Raw genomic sequence first — 19,503 nt, 5'->3', positions numbered from 1 at the left:
AACAGCACACCCAAGCTGATCCCACAAGTGTTCAATGGGGTTAAGGTCAGGACTGCTTGCAGGCCATTCCATCTTCTCCACTCCCAAATTCTGGAGGTAGTCTCTGATAAACCCGACTCTGTGGGGGCGAGCTTTGTCATCTTGGAGGACAGAGTTTGGTCTCAGACTGTAGAGATATGGGATTGCCACTGGTTGCAGAATCTCATCTCGATATCTCTCTGCATTGAGATTGCCTCCACGTAAAATGTTTAATTATGTTAAAAGCAAAAAACAATTAATTAAACCCTGAACATAGTTCAAAGACCAAAGTGTAATTCCCAAATGCATCAAAATGCATTCTAAAGTCACTTTACCTGTAAAATAAAAACAGAGCCAGAGCTGCAATGGATATAAGATAATTATTAAAACTTCATAGTTTTACATTACATGTTAAAGCTTTCAAACATGAGTTTTAACTGCTATAAAATACTTTCTATTAATAACAAACTTGTTTTTATATTGAAGATAGCATCAACCTACATATTTAATATTAATCTCATTAGACTAAATTAAAAGAAAGCCAAGTATTCTCAAAAGAAAGTGACATTAAAGTGGGCTCTAAGGCCCAGTCTGAAATCTACATCAAACAATATCATGCTGTTTAAACAAAGTTACTCTACTGGTGCAAGGAACTACAGTCACTTATTTATTGTTAGGAGAATTATAGATGAATTTAAAAAACACCATTAGTGAGGCAAAAAAAAAAGTTGCATTGTATTTTAATGGACATTTTTAATTTTAGTGAGGAAACACCTCACCTACAGTACATCAGCTGTTGCCTTTTCCAAATATTTGGTAAAGAAAAACAATTGGAGCCTGTGAGTGGCAGCTGGCTGACTTTGATAACTGTCAGTAGTTATGAGTAATATCAACCACAAATCTGAATCAACATGTTAAAAAATAAAGGAACTACTGCTAAAGATATGAGCAAATGTTGTAAAAGCACAATAACCAAGACGTACACAAAAGTCGCGCAGCCCTTAGAGTCCATTGATAGTCTTAAGGGCGAGGATACATGAGAACTGACTAGGCTGTTCTTCCTGTCATGGACGTTCCACCTTTTTTGGCTGATGAAGTTTGTTGTCTTGCCTGCCACAGGTGGGGCTGATTCACACTAAAAACCTGAAATCACATAAAAAGAAATAAATGATATATCATTTCAAAATATGATGTTACTTTACAGAAAGATAACCCCCCCCCCCAAATTCTGCCTCCAGAAGAAAGTTGTGGAGGCACAAGCGCCTGACCCTCGATGCTCAGCTTTCCAAGAGCTGCTGAGAGCAAATCACCTGAAAAAATAATCATAATTTTTACTTGACACACAAATTTAAATGGATGCCTTACAAAAAGTCTCACTTAACTGTGATACTTTTCAACAAATTAAAATCAAAGGAATGCTCACCTCAGACATTTAGTCTTGGACAGTGAGGAGGCCTCAGTGTCAGCAAGTGATAAAATCACAATGACAAAGATGGAGAAAAACAGAAATTAAAAAATTTAAAAGTCACTGCTCTGAGCTTTACTGCTTGGAATAAATGAATAATAAAAAAATCTAAAGTTTCAACATATTGTCATTCAAACTTCAAACTGAAGAATTTAAATAAAATGATTATAGTGAATGACAGTAGATATCTTTTAATTTTACTGAATGAGCTTCTCTATTTTGGAGTACAATAAAACCCATCTAAAACAGACCTATAGTTCTCCATGCTCTGAGAAGTCTCAGACACTGGAGAGGTGTGATGAAGGCAGGGAGATCCTCCTCTCTGATGACCTGCAGGCCAGGTTTGGTTTCCACCGTGGTTCTTGCTGGATGGTTTAGGTGGGACTGTTTAACCTCTGTTATGATAGGAGAGTCTGCTAGCACAGCTAGCTCTTCATGATAACATGTACCTGAGAGAGTGATAAAATATGATTGTAAAGTTGTACAGATTTTACTTCATCTACCAGTGATAGATGAAGTAAAATCTTTCGCCCAACAACTCCAAAACACTCTCGTGGGCAAGTTGTGACCTGGACATTCACCACACTATTAAATAATCATGGAACATTACCAGACAGAGATGTTTTAAAGCTAAATGCAAAGCCAGAACTACACTCCAGGCATGGCTGCTGCACTGTGTCACTCCGCCCAGTGGTTTACTCAAGAAATAGTTCAGAGTATTTGCTTCATGCGTCGTAATGTTACATAATCATACGTTATTATTTTATAGCATGGTGAATGTGCAGGTCACAACTTGTGCACGAGAGCGTTTTGGAGTTGTTGGATTATATATTTGATGAGTTTGATGAGGGGAAAGCCAGAATACCGTCTGCTTAACATTGAGTTGGCACAGCAGGTCCAAACTTGGCAGCGGCTGATCTAAAAGTAGCTTGCACTGACAACTGAAGGTAACAAACCTATTACTAAGACTATAGGAATTATGGCAATGGACGAATTTGCCAAAATGTTGAAATATCCCTTTAAAATTCTCTGTGCATGAGACCTGCAGCATCTCTGAGATGCAGCCCTTACACAGGTTGCCAGTCTGAAACAGTGGTTACTGTATAGAAACGGCGAAGGGTGCCATGGCACTGTGACGAAAAAACAGAAACAAAAACAAGAAAAACCTGCTGTTTACTACATGATCATATATGAGGGCATTTTTTCCACTTCTACCTTTTTAAGTCTTTTCCCCATAAACATCATCAGGGTTTATTGTATAATACTGATTAGTAATATCTTGAATTTGAACTTTTCTGCCTCTCAGATCACTTGAATTAGGTCAAATAAACTGAAAGTATCAAATTTAACATTACACTACTAATAGAATTCTTTTCCACAGCAGCTTTTGACTGAAAGTAGTTCATGCTGTACAGTGAGTAACTCTGTCAAAAAAATACAACACCCCTGCCGTATCATAACATGTTGTGACAATAACACAGGAGGAGCCCATTTTTTTAAAAGGCCATGTCAGGACACAGCTTTTGCTAGCAGTAAACTAATCCCACGGTTCAGTATAAAACTTGATGATCTGTGACCCACTTGTATTTTACACTGAGGTGATCCACCCTTATATTGGTGTTTTAAATGTGACACTACAGATTGGGTTTCTTGAAAGTATCCACTGGCATTTCATTGACACCTTCAATATATCTTACTTTTTTCTACATCTGTAGGTGTGGTTAAACTTTTCCATTTTTTCCCAAGAGTCATCGTGTACCTGCCCTGACTTGATAGTTACAGGTCAGATGTGCTCTCCCTCTTCATTGGTGGAAATACTACTCCTCCTGTGCTTACCTGTTTGTTTGTTTTTTTCAATGGGTGTGAGCGTTTGGCTCATCAAAAGTGGGCTGACTCTTTTGGTTCCTTAATGTCTCTCGCCTTGATGGTACAGTCTCTGGCTGCGATGTGAATGTGTAAAGAAACCATTTAGGGAGTGATCCTCTTGAAATTTCCCTGAAGCATGCATGAGTGGATGAGTAAAAATGGCTAACAGGGTGTAGGTGTAAATCACTAGCTAAAAACATATACAGTAATGCTTTATGAGTAATAGCCACACGGTGTGACTTTCTAATTACAGTTAAACTGCCACTCACTTGCAACAGATGGAGGGACGCACTGCTACAGAAAAATAACACAAGCTGTTGGTTTTCATTTAAATAAACCTGTTGCTGTAGTCAGGTTCCCATGGCAAGGAAGCAAACTGGCATCAAATCTGGAACTGGGCAGCTTCAGGAAGTCGGAGGCGGTTATACTGTAAATATAGTTATTAAGTCCTTGGAGAAGACAGATAATTAAGGCCTTAGGACACTAGTGTCCTTCATGAGTATACAAGAAAAGAGGAAGAATTTATTTATTGACAAAAGTCCGTCTGACTAACTTCACAACAGTGGTAGGAATGCTCTATATCTGTCCAAGCAAGTCATTATTGGACCTTCTGCAACCTATCAAGTCACAAACCAACAATTGACAAGTTAGCAAGCGGCATGCTGGCTGAACAGTGAAAACATGGAAAACTTTACAGCTCTGCACAGCTGTTGATATTTATCAATCTTAAAACTTGAAATCTACACTGGATTTAAGTGTGTAAATCATCTTACCACAAAGTCCTCGTGTGATTTATGAAACATCTGATGTGGCCAATAAAAGCATATGACTGACCAATCACTGACAAATGCCGCAGCTGAAAACAATCATCGTTTAAAAAAAAACGCCCTGAATGATATTCACGGTTCAGACTGAGAAGAAAATGACTGTGATACCTTAGGTATTATAATCAATGTAGGTTTATTATAAGTTCTGGTGGGTGGACAGTGATACGCCACTTTACAGCAGAGAAAAAATGTTCTCTTCTTCTGTTCATGAGACTTGAAAAGAGATCTAAGAAAGTCTGATATGTCCGGTAGCCTATAAAACAGAACACTGCCAGTCTGAAATGGCTGTTAGGACAATTTTGTTGCAGTAACATGTTTGTGCATTTTATAAGTTCCTTTTCTGTCAGGAACACCAACTGACTTACAGCTTCAGGAGGGCGGTATTGTCACTTGGCGTTCCTGTTCGTGCAACCCAGAGTGAACATTCACTTTGCTCATATCCCAAAAAATCTTTGTCTTTTGGTAGTCAAATTCTCTGTGCCAGTGATTTGTAGGCCTAGTTATACCTTTGAGTCATGTGACCAGTGCAGAGGTCTGGAGGGCAAGGAGTGCTTAGGTTAGTAGCAGCTACCAATGTTGAGCTGTGCCAGGCACTGAAATTTTCTAACTCCTTAAAGAATTTTTACATCACCTGACCACTGAGAAAATCAGAGATATTAATTTTAAACTGTATGTTTTGTCATTTGGTCCCTTTTAAAGCACAGGGACATGAAAGTCTACAAAAGTATGGGCAAATATATGTATTCATCCAAAGTTTAGCTCTATAGTGCTGCTGTTTGGAGGTGAAGGGCAAGAAATTCTTCACTGGATCTTCACAGGATTAGTTAGTGCTGATAAGCCAACATTACTAAATATCACATGGACCAGTGTCAACAATCATTAAGGTTAAGACTGATATAATTAACAAAATACAGCATCTACATGCTTTGTACTCATCTCTGGGTTTTCCTTCTCAGATGTGGTTCTATAAAAGTATAACCCTGGCTTGTCTCCTAATCAGTTAGTGCATCACCTTGAAGAGCCACTTTAGTTCAATCAAAAAAAAAATCCTGGCTTAAACACACAGGTAGCATCTGAGATATCATTTTTTCTATACTGTACAGCCGTAAGAAGCCCTTCTTGTTTGCCTTGGGGCCGTTGCATGAGTGTGTGATGTCACATGAAAGCAGTCAAATGCCACTTCCCACCCTCCAGAGCAACCACGCCCCCATTTCAGTGAAAGCAAGCCCTGGGAATGTACTGGTGTTAGATAAGAAGACAGGGAGGATTTTTTTTTACATGCAATTACATGTTAGTGCAGAGTGACTAATGTCTCAAACAATTTACACAACACAATTCATGATATGTGTCCCTTCTTAAAAGACAACAGTCTGGAGGAAGAGCTGTCCAGCTTTGGGCTGAAGCTAAAGAGGAGTGAAGTGTGATAATATGAGACCCATTTTTAAGTCCTACTTACTTTAAGCCAGTGATCTCTTTGAGACACTGTTAACAGATTCATCACACATTCAGTTTGAAATAATGAGGCCTTCAAAGTTGATGAGGTTTTAAAACACACATGGGAAGTCAGTTTATAACATCTCTGGTCACAAGATGGGGTCATTTGTCCAGTTTGAAGGAGAAAGTGACACCTAGGTATAACTTTGTTTCATTGTTATGATGACAATATCTGCTCAGAATTTTTATCTAAAACTCAAAGGCCATTTGATTTGGGCTCCTAATAGCCATTAAACCAGTGGTTCTCAACTGGTGGAGCCACAGGACCCACAATCGGCTACTGCATGAGAAATCGTGACCAAAATTTCTGATCTTTCTTGACCAAGCAAATAAAAAACTGATGTAATGTTGTGATGTTATGGTTGAACAGGGTTTTTTTTGGTGGGCCCCAGATAGAGGTTTGGGATAGGAGAATCTCAGATCGTTTAAAATAGAATGTGTAGTTGATTTGCTAAAGCTGCTTTATCATACCTAGATTTGGCTCAGTTACTTCTAGTTCTGTGCTCCTTAACTCCGACCCTTTCTGCTTTCTGACACAGCTGTAATTCATGGCTGAAAATTAAAGTTAAACTTCAGATGTAGTCTTCAAGAAGATTTCAAATAGACCTATGCAAAGCTGTGTCGTGGTCTTCTAAACCATCAGGGTGCAAAAAAGTTACATACACAGTCTGCACCAGTTTAAAAACTCTTTTGACGAGCTCAGAGAACAGCATCCTAAACTGTCTGCGGAGGTTCAACCAGGGAAGAGATCCACACAGCAGTCAGCAGAGGAAAGTGGCAGAGGCAGATAACTGTTGATTTTACTGTTACAGCTGACATTGTTTTGCTTTCCATTGGTTTTCTTAAACTATTTACAAGCCTTTCCACCTCTTTACATGAGGCTTACCTGTTGGGATGATGGAATCAGCTGGTGGTGCCCTTTCCATTTAGCCCTTGCCTCTCATATAGCCTGAGTCTGCGTCTAGGTCAGAGTACTCTCTACAGTAATGGTTCCCAACCTATTTTGCTTTGGGCCCCCAGTACTCATATCTAACAAAAACTAAGCCCCCCAAATCTACTTGGAAAAAAATTACAAGTCAGTTTTAATTGTTCTTATTGGAAAAAATCCCAACATAATAGGCCTACATATACTTGCTCCTAACAAAAGATCTATGTATAAACTATCCATCAGTACAATGATGTATTAGGACCACTCTAGACAAAAAAAATAATAAACAGGATCTGTTCATTTAAAAAAAAAAACTTACGTTTATAAAGTTTTTAATTTACTGGAAAACTCACGTCTTTTTACTTTAAAATTTGTAAATGTATCTGAACCAATACTTAGAATTTTGAGATTACAAAGTCAAAAACTACTAAAAATCCTCTGTTTTCAGTTTTGTGTAAAAAACTTAAAAAAAAATAAATTTCAATTTTTTTTCTCATAAATCAATGACTTTTTAAACTCTGAAATTCAGAGTTTGTTTTCTTGTAAACATGTGACTTTATCATTTTAAGAAATTATTTTCTCCCTTTAAAAAGTACTTTTTGTGCAAAAAATGAATCCTCTTTATTTCTTCATGTGACCTCTATAGAGCAACATCCACTATGTTTCTAATCATTATTTAAAAGGGATATCTCACTGGCGTCAGGCCAAAACCTCTCCCCACCATTTTTCACAATTTATAAATAGTTTCATAAGTCAGTGGTATTAGTCACCCTGCATTTGTCAGTGGGATTGAACCGATTTTAAAGCAAAAGAGGGGCAAAAAGACGCAGACTATGACCAAATGTTAAACTGAATGAAACATACAGCTTTTTTATACTTTTAAAAGGGAAGATTATGGACATACGAGGTTTTGATGTGTACAGCAATATGTATATCTAAGTTTAACAATGTCAGAGCAGAGAGGGCACCATGCCTCCCCTGAGATTTCTGGGTCCCTGGACCCCAGGTTTGGAACCACTGCCCTACAACACTACTACTACGGCTATGGTGTGACTGTTAGCTGCCAATCTCACTTCGAGCTTACTCACCCAAACTCTTGGTAGCAACAGCTGTTGAAATCGGAAGCCAGTGTTTTTTATTGGCCCATTTTCAAAGAGAGAAATGATGGAGGAGGGTTGGCCAACATCGCTCCTCCTGTGTTCTAGAGAGTTCTGAGTGGGGATGTTGAAGAGGAGGCGCGGCCGCTCCCAGACGCAGACAGCGGGCACCGGGGACCTGTCAGACCCAGACACTCAGGGAGAATCCAGCCTGCAGTATTGAAATAGAGCAACTTAAGCGATAAGAAAAACAAACGACACACTCAAAACTGAACGGAGGTGAGTATGTGTGGGTAAAATGACGTGTCTTAGAAACTTTTACAGATGCTGATAAGAGCAACACGACTTTAACAGTTACACTGAAGAGGTTTACAATTCGATAACGCCATTTACTTTCAACGGCTGTTGAATGTGCTTTTTTGACAGTAAGCTAACAGTTAGCCTACTTGTTCTGTCGTGTCCATGCTTTATATTCAAATACAGCTTCACTTTTTAATTCACAAAAACTTCTATAAACATTCAATGCTCTGAGCTAACTTGTGTACTGTTTATGTGTGTTTAAGCAAACGAAATAAGCGTTGAAAATGACCGTTTGTTAAAAAAAAACGTGGCTAACAACAGGTATGAAATGATGCTGCTAACCCCTGACTGAAGTCTGTGCTGCTCACACAACTGGTTCCTCTCTGCCGCTGTGCCTTGGACTTAGTTTAGGATTTTTTTTAAACTAAATTGTTAATCTGCGTTAAAGTTGTGCATATGTAAAAGACAGGTTATGTAACGTCTCTGTTGCGTGTATTCTTTCAAGGAAGTAAAAGGAAGAGTCCAGAAAGTTCCCAGCCTGCTGAAATGTGCAGTGACACGCCCTCATGTACCAAGGCTGCTGTTGACAGCTAAGCTAATGATGCAGCACAGCATGCGGCTCCATTAACCCTTTGCTGTTGGGCTGTCAAACTTATATTGTATAACGCTTTGGCCTTCAAGCAAACAATTAAGGGGGTTCCTGCTAATATGCTGTTACATTAGCACTAGGCCAGTCCCACACTGGGTTCTGTGTAGATTTAGGTTATATTTGTGTAGTTTAAAAGAGATGGAACACAGTCTTGTGCATAATAATGAGATCGTCCTGTTTTACTGGAAAGAGTAAAATTCTCTGTATATGACTGATTTAAAGGGGCACCTTTAAAACTTTCTTTGTTTTCTAAAATCTGCTATATCCATGACAAAATGGTTAAACAAACAGATACTTTATTAATCCTGAGGGAGATTCCATAACAACATGTGGACTGTCCGGAGGTGGAACTCAAACAGGAGCCCAAAAGCCCATTGGTGCCTTTTCTTTGATCGTTACTTTTCTGATAAAGTAAATATTGTTCAGTTTATTGTTTTTCTGTAAGTCTTTTATGCTTAAGCTTTAAACTATGATCAGAATATCTCAACATTTCCGAAACGTGTACTTGTCTGAAACAGTACAACTGTGTACTTATACTTTTTTGTAGTACTTTTTTTGCCCATTACTTTTATTTAAGTATATTTTAGCCGTGACTACTTGGTCAAGAAAGATACCATTTGCGTCTTTATTATTTATTAACTGGCAGTTATTGTGTAGCACTTATGCTGTTCTTTGTGTTAGGTGTGGCTGCTTTGGGATCTTGCTGCCCTTCTACGAGCCTGCGTGGAAAGCATTAAGCAGAAACAGCACACATTCCTGCTCTTTCTGCGATAAGGAAAGCCTGAGGCAGGGAGAAGCAGCAAAAAAAAAAAAAAAAAAAAAAAAAAAAGCAGAGCAGGCAGCAGTGACATCAGAATTATATTGATTAAGGCAGAAACAGGATAAAGGAGGAGGTGGGATGGAGGAAGGTTGCAAGAACAGTTTGCAGATAGAGCGACAGATTGTAGCCAGGCAAGAGCAGTTTAAATAAGGCAGCATGAGAGTGATAAGCCAATAGCATGCTTAGAGCAAATCAGCTGGATATCAGCTGATCACAGTTATGGCAGAACTTGATTCTGTGACCTGCTTGAACAAACACTTTATGCTCAATTTTGGGGGACGTATTTTACTTTAGAATCACTTTAACTTCACATGACAGTCAGTAGCACAAACCCCACATTTCTTACCAAATCAGCTGCTGCGTTTTACTTAAGGTTAAGTCACACCTCATAACATACAACCTGGCTGGAGAGCCATATTCTCTTGTAGTTATTGCACATTAAAGAAATATTATATTTTACTGTGAAAGCACCTTTTGTACACAAAAGTAGACACTCAATTAAACTTTAAATGACTCACTTTTAACTTTTACTTGAATAGATTTATAGACTAGTACTTTTACTTATACTTAAGTAATTTTAGTCAAATTAACTTTACCTTTACATGAGTACAGTAGTGTGGTACTTTTTCCACCTCTGTGTACAACCCCCAAGTATGAGAACTGTTGCTTTGAGAAGCTGTTATGACTGCTCTTGTGGATTACCGATAGGTTAATATTACAGTTTATTGATTCTGCTACTATAGCAACAGCAAACATAGGGCGATTCCAAGTGATTCCTGCTGACTAAGTCACCTTGATAAGATATTTGCATTGTGACACAAGGTACAACTGTACTCATCAACCTGTTTTTCAGGTTATCTAAATGGCTAAAAAAACCAGTTCAAGTTCAACTTTTTTTAACTTACGTTTTCTTTGATTTTTTTAAAATTAATTCACACACTTTTAAGAATAATTGTTTAAAGGTAAAAATAGAAACCAGCAATAAATCAGACCCCAGGTTGACTTGTTTAATTGAATTTATTCAGTCTACTGCCGTATCCAATACTAGAGCACCGTTAAAGATCAAGTTTGACTATTTACACTTGAATAATAATCTAACTGATTAACTGATTGTCTAAATTGCAGGAGAAGGGTATCCTACCAGCAAATATCAACTCAATGAATGCCACTGAAGCTCAGTGACTATGGAATGATAAAACTTAATAAAATGGTGCTTAATTTTATAAATTATCATTTTTTGAACCTGCCCTATAAAACCCCCTTTCCTCCTTGTTGCCCAGTGTAGTCACAACAAAAACAGCCACTGAGAAGCTGTTTAAAAACAGGTGCTGTGGACCCCTCACTTCACTGAGGCAGTGTGTTTCCACTTCTGTTTGAGCTGTTCAGAGTCTGATAATAGCCTCATTACCCAACACTACAAATATGCATCACAGATGCCACCCACATCACTAAGTGAAGGATTGTGTTACTCATCCCCCATGTGACCAGATTTTGATTCTTGTGCCACTATGTTATTAACAGCTGATCAACTTCATATTCTCAGGAATCATGTCCAAGGGACCAGCAATCGGCATAGACCTGGGCACCACCTACTCTTGTGTGGGAGTGTTTCAGCACGGCAAAGTTGAGATCATTGCCAACGACCAGGGAAATAGGACCACACCCAGTTATGTTGCGTTCACTGACTCAGAAAGGCTGATCGGGGATCCAGCCAAGAACCAGGTGGCAATGAACCCCTGCAACACAGTATTTGGTATGACATGTTTTTTTAGACTTGCCAAACTTAATTATTAAAAAAAAAAAAAAAGATGTTTGCTCACTGCTTGAACTCTTAATTGTCCTTCAGATGCAAAGCGTCTTATAGGGCGTCGCTTTGATGACCCCATGGTCCAGTCAGACCGGAAACACTGGCCATTTACAGTCATTGATGACTCCAGCAAGCCCAAAATTCAAGTAGAATACAAGGGTGAGACCAAGACCTTCTTCGCTGAGGAGATCTCCTCCATGGTGCTGACTAAAATGAAGGAGATTGCAGAGGCTTACCTAGGAAAGGTAAAGCTGTTTTTTCTTTATGTTTTTTTTTTTTTTTTTTTTTGGTCATGTTGTAGTTGACTGTAACTTAAGTAAACTTAGTATTAAGTAAAATTCTCATGTTAAGAATGATTGTTAAGTGTCTTATCTTCTTTATCCTACAACTACCCCCTTTTTCAGACTGTATCCAATGCTGTGGTGACTGTTCCTGCCTACTTCAATGACTCTCAGCGCCAGGCCACCAAAGATGCTGGGACCATTTCTGGACTGAATGTCCTTCGTATTATCAATGAACCAACTGCTGCTGCTATTGCTTATGGCCTGGACAAAAAGGTTAACTGGCATACTTTTAATTGTAATGACTTGTGACATCTTTAAGTGAATTTCATGTTACTGACTGCACTTGTTCATGCAAAAGTACACTGAACTTAAATAATTGAAATTACAGGTTGGAACAGAAAGAAATGTTCTCATCTTTGACCTGGGTGGTGGTACATTTGATGTCTCCATCCTGACCATCGAAGACGGCATCTTTGAGGTGAAGTCCACAGCAGGTGACACACACTTGGGTGGAGAAGACTTTGATAACCGCATGGTCAACCACTTCATCGCTGAGTTCAAACGCAAGTACAAGAAAGACATCAGTGACAACAAAAGGGCTGTGCGCCGTCTGCGCACAGCATGCGAAAGGTCCAAGCGCACATTGTCCTCCAGCACCCAGGCCAGCATTGAAATCGATTCTCTGTACGAGGGTATCGACTTCTACACCTCCATCACAAGGGCTCGCTTTGAAGAGCTGAACGCAGACCTGTTTAGAGGAACCCTGGAGCCTGTGGAAAAGGCTCTTCGTGATGCCAAGATGGACAAGGGAAATATCCATGACATCGTCCTGGTGGGAGGTTCCACTCGTATCCCAAAGATCCAGAAGCTGCTGCAGGACTTCTTCAATGGAAAGGAGCTCAATAAGAGCATCAACCCTGACGAAGCAGTGGCCTATGGAGCAGGTATAACCCATTTTTGTTGTTAAAATAACAGTGCACTAATCATTTCTGATAAAGATGTTTTCAGAAATCACTTGCTTGTTTGAAACAATCCTCCCAATTGTCATGCAGCTGTGCAGGCAGCAATTCTGGCAGGTGACAAGTCAGAGAATGTGCAGGATCTGCTGTTGCTGGATGTGACCCCCTTGTCCCTGGGCATTGAGACGGCTGGAGGAGTGATGACTGTTCTCATTAAGAGGAACACCACCATACCCACAAAGCAGACCCAGACCTTCACCACCTACTCTGACAACCAGCCTGGTGTGCTCATTCAGGTACAGCCTCCCTATAAAGAAACATTTTATAGAAAGTATTTACATTGTAAACAGTATTTATCACTGACTGTTGGTTTATCTGGTGATATTTTTGCAGGTATTTGAGGGTGAAAGGGCCATGACCAAAGACAACAACCTTTTGGGCAAATTTGAGCTGACTGGAATCCCCCCTGCACCCAGAGGAGTCCCTCAGATTGAGGTGACCTTTGATATCGATGCTAATGGCATCATGAATGTGTCTGCTGTGGACAAGAGCACAGGGAAGGAGAACAAGATCACCATCACCAATGACAAAGGTAGCCTTAAGAACAACTGCAGTATGTATCTAACTTGTAAAGGTTTGATATTAAGCTTGTGACATAAAATCCATCAGGTCGTTTGAGCAAGGAGGACATTGAGCGTATGGTCCAGGATGCAGAGGATTTCAAGGCTGAAGATGACAAGCAGAGAGAAAAGGTGGCAGCAAAGAATGGTTTAGAGTCATACGCCTTCAACATGAAGTCTACAGTGGAAGATGAGAAGCTGAAGGACAAGATCAGTGATGAGGACAGAAAGAAGATTGTGGACAAGTGTAACGAAGTCATCAGCTGGCTGGACAAAAACCAGGTAGGAATTGTAATAGATGTAAACTATTGCCATTTAAAATTGCTAAATGTTGATTCTCAAAGTTTTATTTTCAACCTGTTGTGGGCTCTTTCCTCAGACTGCAGAAAAAGATGAGTTTGACCATCAGCAAAAGGAGTTGGAGAAGCTGTGCAACCCCATTATGACCAAGCTGTACCAGAACGCAGGTGGCACACCTGGAGGGATGCCAGGGGGCATGCCTGGCGGCTTTCCTGGAGCTGGTGGTGCTCCTGGAGGCGGAACATCCTCAGGCCCCACCATTGAGGAAGTCGACTAGATTCACGGCTGAGCAGACTTACATGAGTTTACTCTCTTTCGTCTTTCAAAAGCTGGTGTGAGAGGGGATAGCGGTCATATTATCACAAGAGTTCTTAATTGTTGTTCTCAGACACTTTGAACAGCTTTGTTTGGAATTTTCTTTTGATAATTTTATATACAAGGCTTTAAGACAACTCTTGCACTGTGGGTTTTCTCGCTGGTGGTCTGTTCGGGTGACAGTATTATTTTCATTCAAACCTGTTTCTGTTATTTTATACTTTTGTTTTCTTCCAGAAAGAGTGGGTGCTGCTTTACACTTTGAAAATATGATAGAATAAAAGGTTTTTGGTGAACTTGGGCTCATTTTGTGTCTTTCTTCTCCTGAAATGCAGTACCTGGTTAAAAAAGTTCAGCTCTGCATGTTACTGGTGAGACAGTTCAGACTTATCATATTAGCTGTATCTGCAGGACAGTTCTATTCATTATTCATTATTCTCGCTCAAAGCTGCTGTGATAAACACACCCAGACTTTCTAGTAAGCCCTGTTAGTTAGAAATATTAATCTGATGTCGAAATCCTTGGTGAAACCAGCAGGATAAAACTTTGACTTAAAGGAGCAGCATATGTTTTAATGTGTTTTAGGGTGCCTCAGTGAAATAAAACTTAATGTATATAGCACTTTTAAAAACAGATATTAAAGTGCTGTAACAGACATAACAAAGGCATGAACTCAGATTGATAGAGTAAGCATAAAAACAGACGGTCTTGAAGTTCAAACAAAATAGAGTAAACTAGCACTGAAGTCAACCAAAAACTATATCCAACTGAATATAGAATTGCCCATATTGTGTTACACAGTGGTGTCTTCAATGTTTTACATGGTTTAATAGACCCACTGTCCATTTATGAGGACATAATTTTTTTTAAACTAGTTGAAAAACAATATTTTGTTATATTTATCAGATGCTACTAATCCTAATAAAATAGGAGATACCAAAAGTGCAAAAACGAAGTCCCTGGGTTGAGGAGGTTAAAATAAGGTTTGATTTCTTCTGTGGATACAAACTTTAATTTTGAAAGAAAATAAGGAAATTCAGGAAAATCTACGAGTATTTCATGAACTTAATCAGGTAAAACAGGGTTTTTATGGATGAGAAATTGCAAATATTTTACAATGCAGGGTGCAGATTATTTTGGACTTGTCCACTGAGCTGTCTGTGAGTTCTTTTAAGTGAAATGAGATATTAATGAGCAGTGGTGGACTTATTTCACATCATTGTGGCTGCATTGAGACTTTACAGCAGCTTAACTCAAGTGCCATGGGACAGAAAATATGCAATTAATCGTGCAAAAAAGCATTGATTATGGACCTTAAGGAAATGTGATTAATGCATTAATGTTGACAGCCTTTCTGGAGCTACGTTGACTCCAGGCTTGTTACTAGGATAGTTTCATACGTCTATTTCATATGCTGGAAATTTAAAACTGCAGGCAACAAACTCATTGTTTTCTTGTCTTTTATTTTGCTTATTCATGAGTATTCACGTTGGCAGAAAGTGGTTGCGGAGTTCATTTGGGTGTACATCGGTTCCTCTCAGCTGAGTATTACAAAGCAGTGCTGATGTGTGTTGAAGGTTTTTGGCAGGTTAGCGTGAGTTAGAGTTTCTTGGGCATTCATGCATCCGGTAGGCACACATGTAGAAGATACCTAAAAAAAATAATCAAATTGTTATGAAAAAAATACACAAGTTTTTTTTTTTATCTCACATCTTGGTGTTTGGATGCTTACCTGAGAAGAACGTGAGCACCACTGCCACCCAGCCCATTATGTAGGACCAGGAGAACCGCCAGCTGCCATAGCGTTTACCGTAATAGTTCACTGTCACTCCTGTGTACACAGCCATTGCCAGCAACACAAAGAAGCCTGTAAGAAAAAATTAAATTCTCAAATTAAACTGGTGTACTTTCTGCAGCACTAAACTATGTGCTGTGTCTGAGATGCCTACAGGAGATGAAGAAGAGGATGCCGGCAGCAAAAGTCTTGTCAAACCCGTCAAAGGAGGAGTAGTGGATGAAGGCCATGACCCCGATCACTATGCCGATGAAGCAGGCCAGCAGGGAGAGAATCATGAAGGCCCGAGTGGCATCCCAGTATGCTGAGGATGGAGGAGATATGGACAGCAGATTTTAAGGTACTTTCATTACCCAATACATGTAACTTAGAGTGCTAATATTTGTATGTTAACAGTCAAATATGCTTTTCTTAAGCTCTGATATACTGTTATTAAATTTGGCTGTATTTACCTGAACTAAATGGGATACCACTGGGGCAAATGTAATTAAAACTATGAAATAAGGCTGTTGAAAATGCCAATTTTTAATTGCTGTTAATCTCAGAATTTCTGTAACTGATTGCGATTAATCAAATCCGTTTGTCACATTTTAAAATTCCACTATTTTGCATTTAAAACTGTTTTTTCTTTCCTTTTAGGTCTCCTGCTTTCATGGTTAGATGTAAGGCAATAACACGAACTTTACCATGAAAAATGAAGCTTGTTATGGATTGAAAGGAAATGAACATGCAATTAAGTGCTTTAAAAAATGAGTGCACTAAATGTGGAACTTAGTTAATCATCGTTAATGCAATTGATGTTGACAGTCCTACTATAAACTAATACACATTAAAAAAGAGACAAAGAGAAAAAAGCTTTTATAAGGACAGTATCATCAACTCCATCTCTTTGCTCTTGAATATGTCATGTTTATGTTATCAGCCTCAAAGTAAAGTAAATCCATTGTTTATCAGGGTTGCTGCAAAACAGAAAATAAATTATAATCAGCCTCCTCGGCTTTTGCCCATGCTTCAGAAAACTGCACCCAGCATGTCTCACCGATGCTGTCTGTGTGTGTCATGCATTTCCCAGGCACACAGTACCGCCACAGGCCCTGGTGCATGTAATTGCTGGAGTGACGGTACTGCATCCAATAGTCAGTTGCCGTGGAGACAATGAGGAGTATGTTCCCGACTCCAGCGCAGAACAACCCACCTCCCATGAAGCTGTACATCCTGCCAAAAACACTGACTGACAAACAGAGGGAGAGCAGGTGAGAGCCTTGCAAACATATGACCCATGCAACATTTTCAGTCACAGAGCATCGGATACAATAAAGCAGCATTACCCTAGATACATTTTAAGGAAAATATGGACATGTTTTATCTGATTTATCCTTAAAATATGAATTTACAAGCATTTTATCACACTTTTCTTATCCTCATTAAAATGACCAATTTTTTCCCAAAAATTCTAAATTGAGTAGATTTAAAAATGGGAAATGATGTTAAACGCATTAGAACTGTTTTCTGACTTAATAGAAAGTTGCATCCATTAAAAAAACACTTTACATTGCATTTAAATGTTTATAAAAATGTGCTTTCTCCAAATTTTAAATCCCCTTCATGGCACATTCATTCAAGAGGTTGTATATTAATTGTGGCAATGAAGACACAAACGTATTGCCCCCAAACATCACACATGTGTAAACCCAAGATTTAACCCTTTTTGTTTTGAATTAATAGCCTACCTTTATCTTTTTCCCTCAGAAAAAGTCAGAGATTCCAATATTTCGGGTTGTCAAAGCACCGAGGAGCCCAATATTGCCGTGTGTGACAGGAAAGTTTTGTTTGTGCAAGGGAAACCAAGCGAACAAACGGCCCGATGGAACAATGGAGCATGCTGAGCCACAACCAATCACAGAGGATGAGTTTTGTGTTTTAGGGAATCTGCTGAAAATACAAAACTGTTATGGCGCTGCGCACATCATGGTGATACTGATGACACAGGGCTTTTCATTCAAAATGCTGCACAACCACACGCGGTAAACTCATAGCCTGCAACATGCTCTGCCAATGTCAATGCTGGAAAAAATTCATCAAGAGAGATGACTTTAAAAGGTAAAACATGTACCGACTGAGCCCTTCTTTCATTTGAATGAAGGTTTAGCTGATGTGTTTTCGATCAGGCCTTTAGTCTATCATGTAGATAGATCAAGCAGTGTTAGTGTCATTAAAATCAGGTCATATCTGCCTTTAGCACCTTTTTGTGTTAAATTGATCAAATAATTTGAAATACAGTTCTGGCATCTTTTATTCACATAAAAATCAATCAATCCAGCAATTAAGATATGTGATACAGATAATAAAAATGTCATCTGTTGTTTGCTTTAAATGCCTTCTATTTCCTACAATGACAGTGAAAACAAACTAAGGGGCTTAGCATTACTATTTACAATTTCTCAAATTCAGTCAAGTCTAGATGAAGACATTTAAGGCAGGTGAAATAAATGGTTGGTCTCAAAAATTAAATCCCTTTCAAGTAATTTTCACAAAAATTCTTCATCAAAAGAAAACTGTGAACTCCTGAGGCAACATTTTGCAAGAATTTATAAGATTCTCTAATTTTGTTTCAGATTCCAGATTGTACTCCAGTATCCAGATGCTTTCCCCTGAATTTGTAATATTTTACAACATTACTTTTATATTATTCTTTATTTTTTAATGCCATCGTGTCATAATGATCAAAGAAATTTTACATCAAACATATACTTCTACTTATTTAGACCTCTCTGCCTGAGCCCAGTTGGTTAAATCCCTGAGTCACTGAAAGGATGCTTTCAGTATCCTTACAATAACATGGTGTTGATATATCAGACCTTTAGTATCAGTGTTCTATTTTCATTATGAAAGTGTGAAAGTGAATCTAATCTCAGCTCTTTAACTTCAACTGCTATAATAACTAACATCAGTCCACTTTATTTCATCATCCTCTTAGCTAGTGGTAATGTCTTCTATCAGACATGGCTATTACTGCCTATTATTCACATAGCATTACCATCATTAATAACACTATGGCCAAATTCAAGACAATAAGTTTGAGGTGGATTTATGGCAATTTACAGAGTTATTAAAAATTGTACTCATTGGTAATGATCTGTCTGCATCTCCATCTCCTCTATTTCTGCATTGTCCTCTTCGCTTCTTCTGCCCCTCCCTTTTCTTTTTTGCATGTTAACATAAACTGCTATAACAACTAGTGCCAGTCCTCCCCTCTTCATCATTATCTCTAATACTGATATTAGAATGTTGAGTCTCCAATGAAACATGGTTTCTGCAGATTTAAGGTCAGGACAGCCATGAATCTATCTTATTATTGTCGCTCTTCTTGTTCTCTCTCTGTCTGCATTTCCTTCTCCTCTTGTTCTGCATCTTCATCTTTTCTCATTTTCTGCATCTCCCTCTCCTGTCTTTCTGCACCTCCCTCTTCTACTTTTTCTGCAATTTGAATATTGTCATTTTCTGCATCTCCCTCTTCTCTGTGTCTGCATTTCCCTCTCCTGTTTTTCTGCATCCCCCTCTTCTCTCTTTCTGTGTCTCCTTCTCCTCTCCTTCTGGACCTCCCTCTTCTCCTATTTTTCTGTATCTCCATTTCTGTATCTCCCTCTTCTGTCAGTCTGCATACCCCCTTCCCTCTTTTTCTGCATCTCCCTCGATCTCTTTACAACCTCAACACAGCTTCAGCATACGGTTGTTCACCTTAAGTCTTGTTCTGCTTGAAGATTCTTCCTGCTGAATGGAATTTTCTCCTTGCCACTGAAACTTTGCTAAATGATGCTTAGTGCTGAGCTCATAGTGGATTAATGCAGGGTCCATCTTGATGAATAATATATGAAAGAGTATAGTCTAGACTTGCCTTTGTAAAGTGGGCTGGCGGCGGGGGATAAATTAAGTCACTGTGCAATGTTTAGCACTGAAAC

General features: G+C 38.9%; 2 protein-coding genes across 2 annotated transcripts; one reads left to right on the top strand and one right to left on the bottom strand.

Annotated features, from left to right (window-relative positions):
- Positions 1-7,819: 7,819 nt before the first annotated feature.
- hspa8b (heat shock protein family A (Hsp70) member 8b) lies at positions 7,820-14,045 on the top strand. The gene is made up of 9 exons (XM_041814122.1): positions 7,820-7,974; positions 11,008-11,217; positions 11,311-11,516; positions 11,676-11,828; positions 11,944-12,499; positions 12,608-12,810; positions 12,908-13,106; positions 13,184-13,416; positions 13,514-14,045. Exons 2-9 carry the CDS (start codon positions 11,013-11,015, stop codon positions 13,709-13,711), a joined length of 1,953 nt encoding a protein of 650 aa, XP_041670056.1. The 5' UTR covers positions 7,820-7,974; positions 11,008-11,012; the 3' UTR covers positions 13,712-14,045.
- Positions 14,046-15,338: 1,293 nt separating this feature from the next.
- lim2.3 (lens intrinsic membrane protein 2.3) lies at positions 15,339-16,758 on the bottom strand. Its single transcript, XM_041812712.1, has 4 exons — positions 16,584-16,758; positions 15,699-15,848; positions 15,482-15,616; positions 15,339-15,400 (listed from the first exon to the last, which is right to left on the bottom strand). The coding sequence occupies exons 1-4, from the start codon at positions 16,756-16,758 to the stop codon at positions 15,339-15,341; spliced, it is 522 nt and encodes a 173-aa protein (XP_041668646.1).
- Positions 16,759-19,503: the final 2,745 nt, after the last annotated feature.

This window comes from Cheilinus undulatus, linkage group 2, assembly GCF_018320785.1.
Source record: "Cheilinus undulatus linkage group 2, ASM1832078v1, whole genome shotgun sequence".
NCBI classification, from domain to species: Eukaryota; Metazoa; Chordata; class Actinopteri; order Labriformes; family Labridae; genus Cheilinus; species Cheilinus undulatus.
This window is presented reverse-complemented; position numbering and strand designations above follow the sequence as displayed.

Coding starts and splice junctions, on each gene's coding strand:
- hspa8b (XM_041814122.1), top strand. CDS start 11,013: ATGTCCAAGGGACCAGCAATCGGCATAGACCTGGGCACCACCTACTCT. Junction 13,107..13,183: donor CACCATCACCAATGACAAAG/GTAGCCTTAAGA, acceptor AAAATCCATCAG/GTCGTTTGAGCAAGGAGGAC. Junction 13,417..13,513: donor GCTGGCTGGACAAAAACCAG/GTAGGAATTGTA, acceptor CTCTTTCCTCAG/ACTGCAGAAAAAGATGAGTT.
- lim2.3 (XM_041812712.1), bottom strand. CDS start 16,758: ATGTACAGCTTCATGGGAGGTGGGTTGTTCTGCGCTGGAGTCGGGAAC. Junction 15,617..15,698: donor CATCCTCTTCTTCATCTCCT/GTAGGCATCTCA, acceptor TTTTTCTTACAG/GCTTCTTTGTGTTGCTGGCA. Junction 15,401..15,481: donor GGTGCTCACGTTCTTCTCAG/GTAAGCATCCAA, acceptor TATTTTTTTTAG/GTATCTTCTACATGTGTGCC.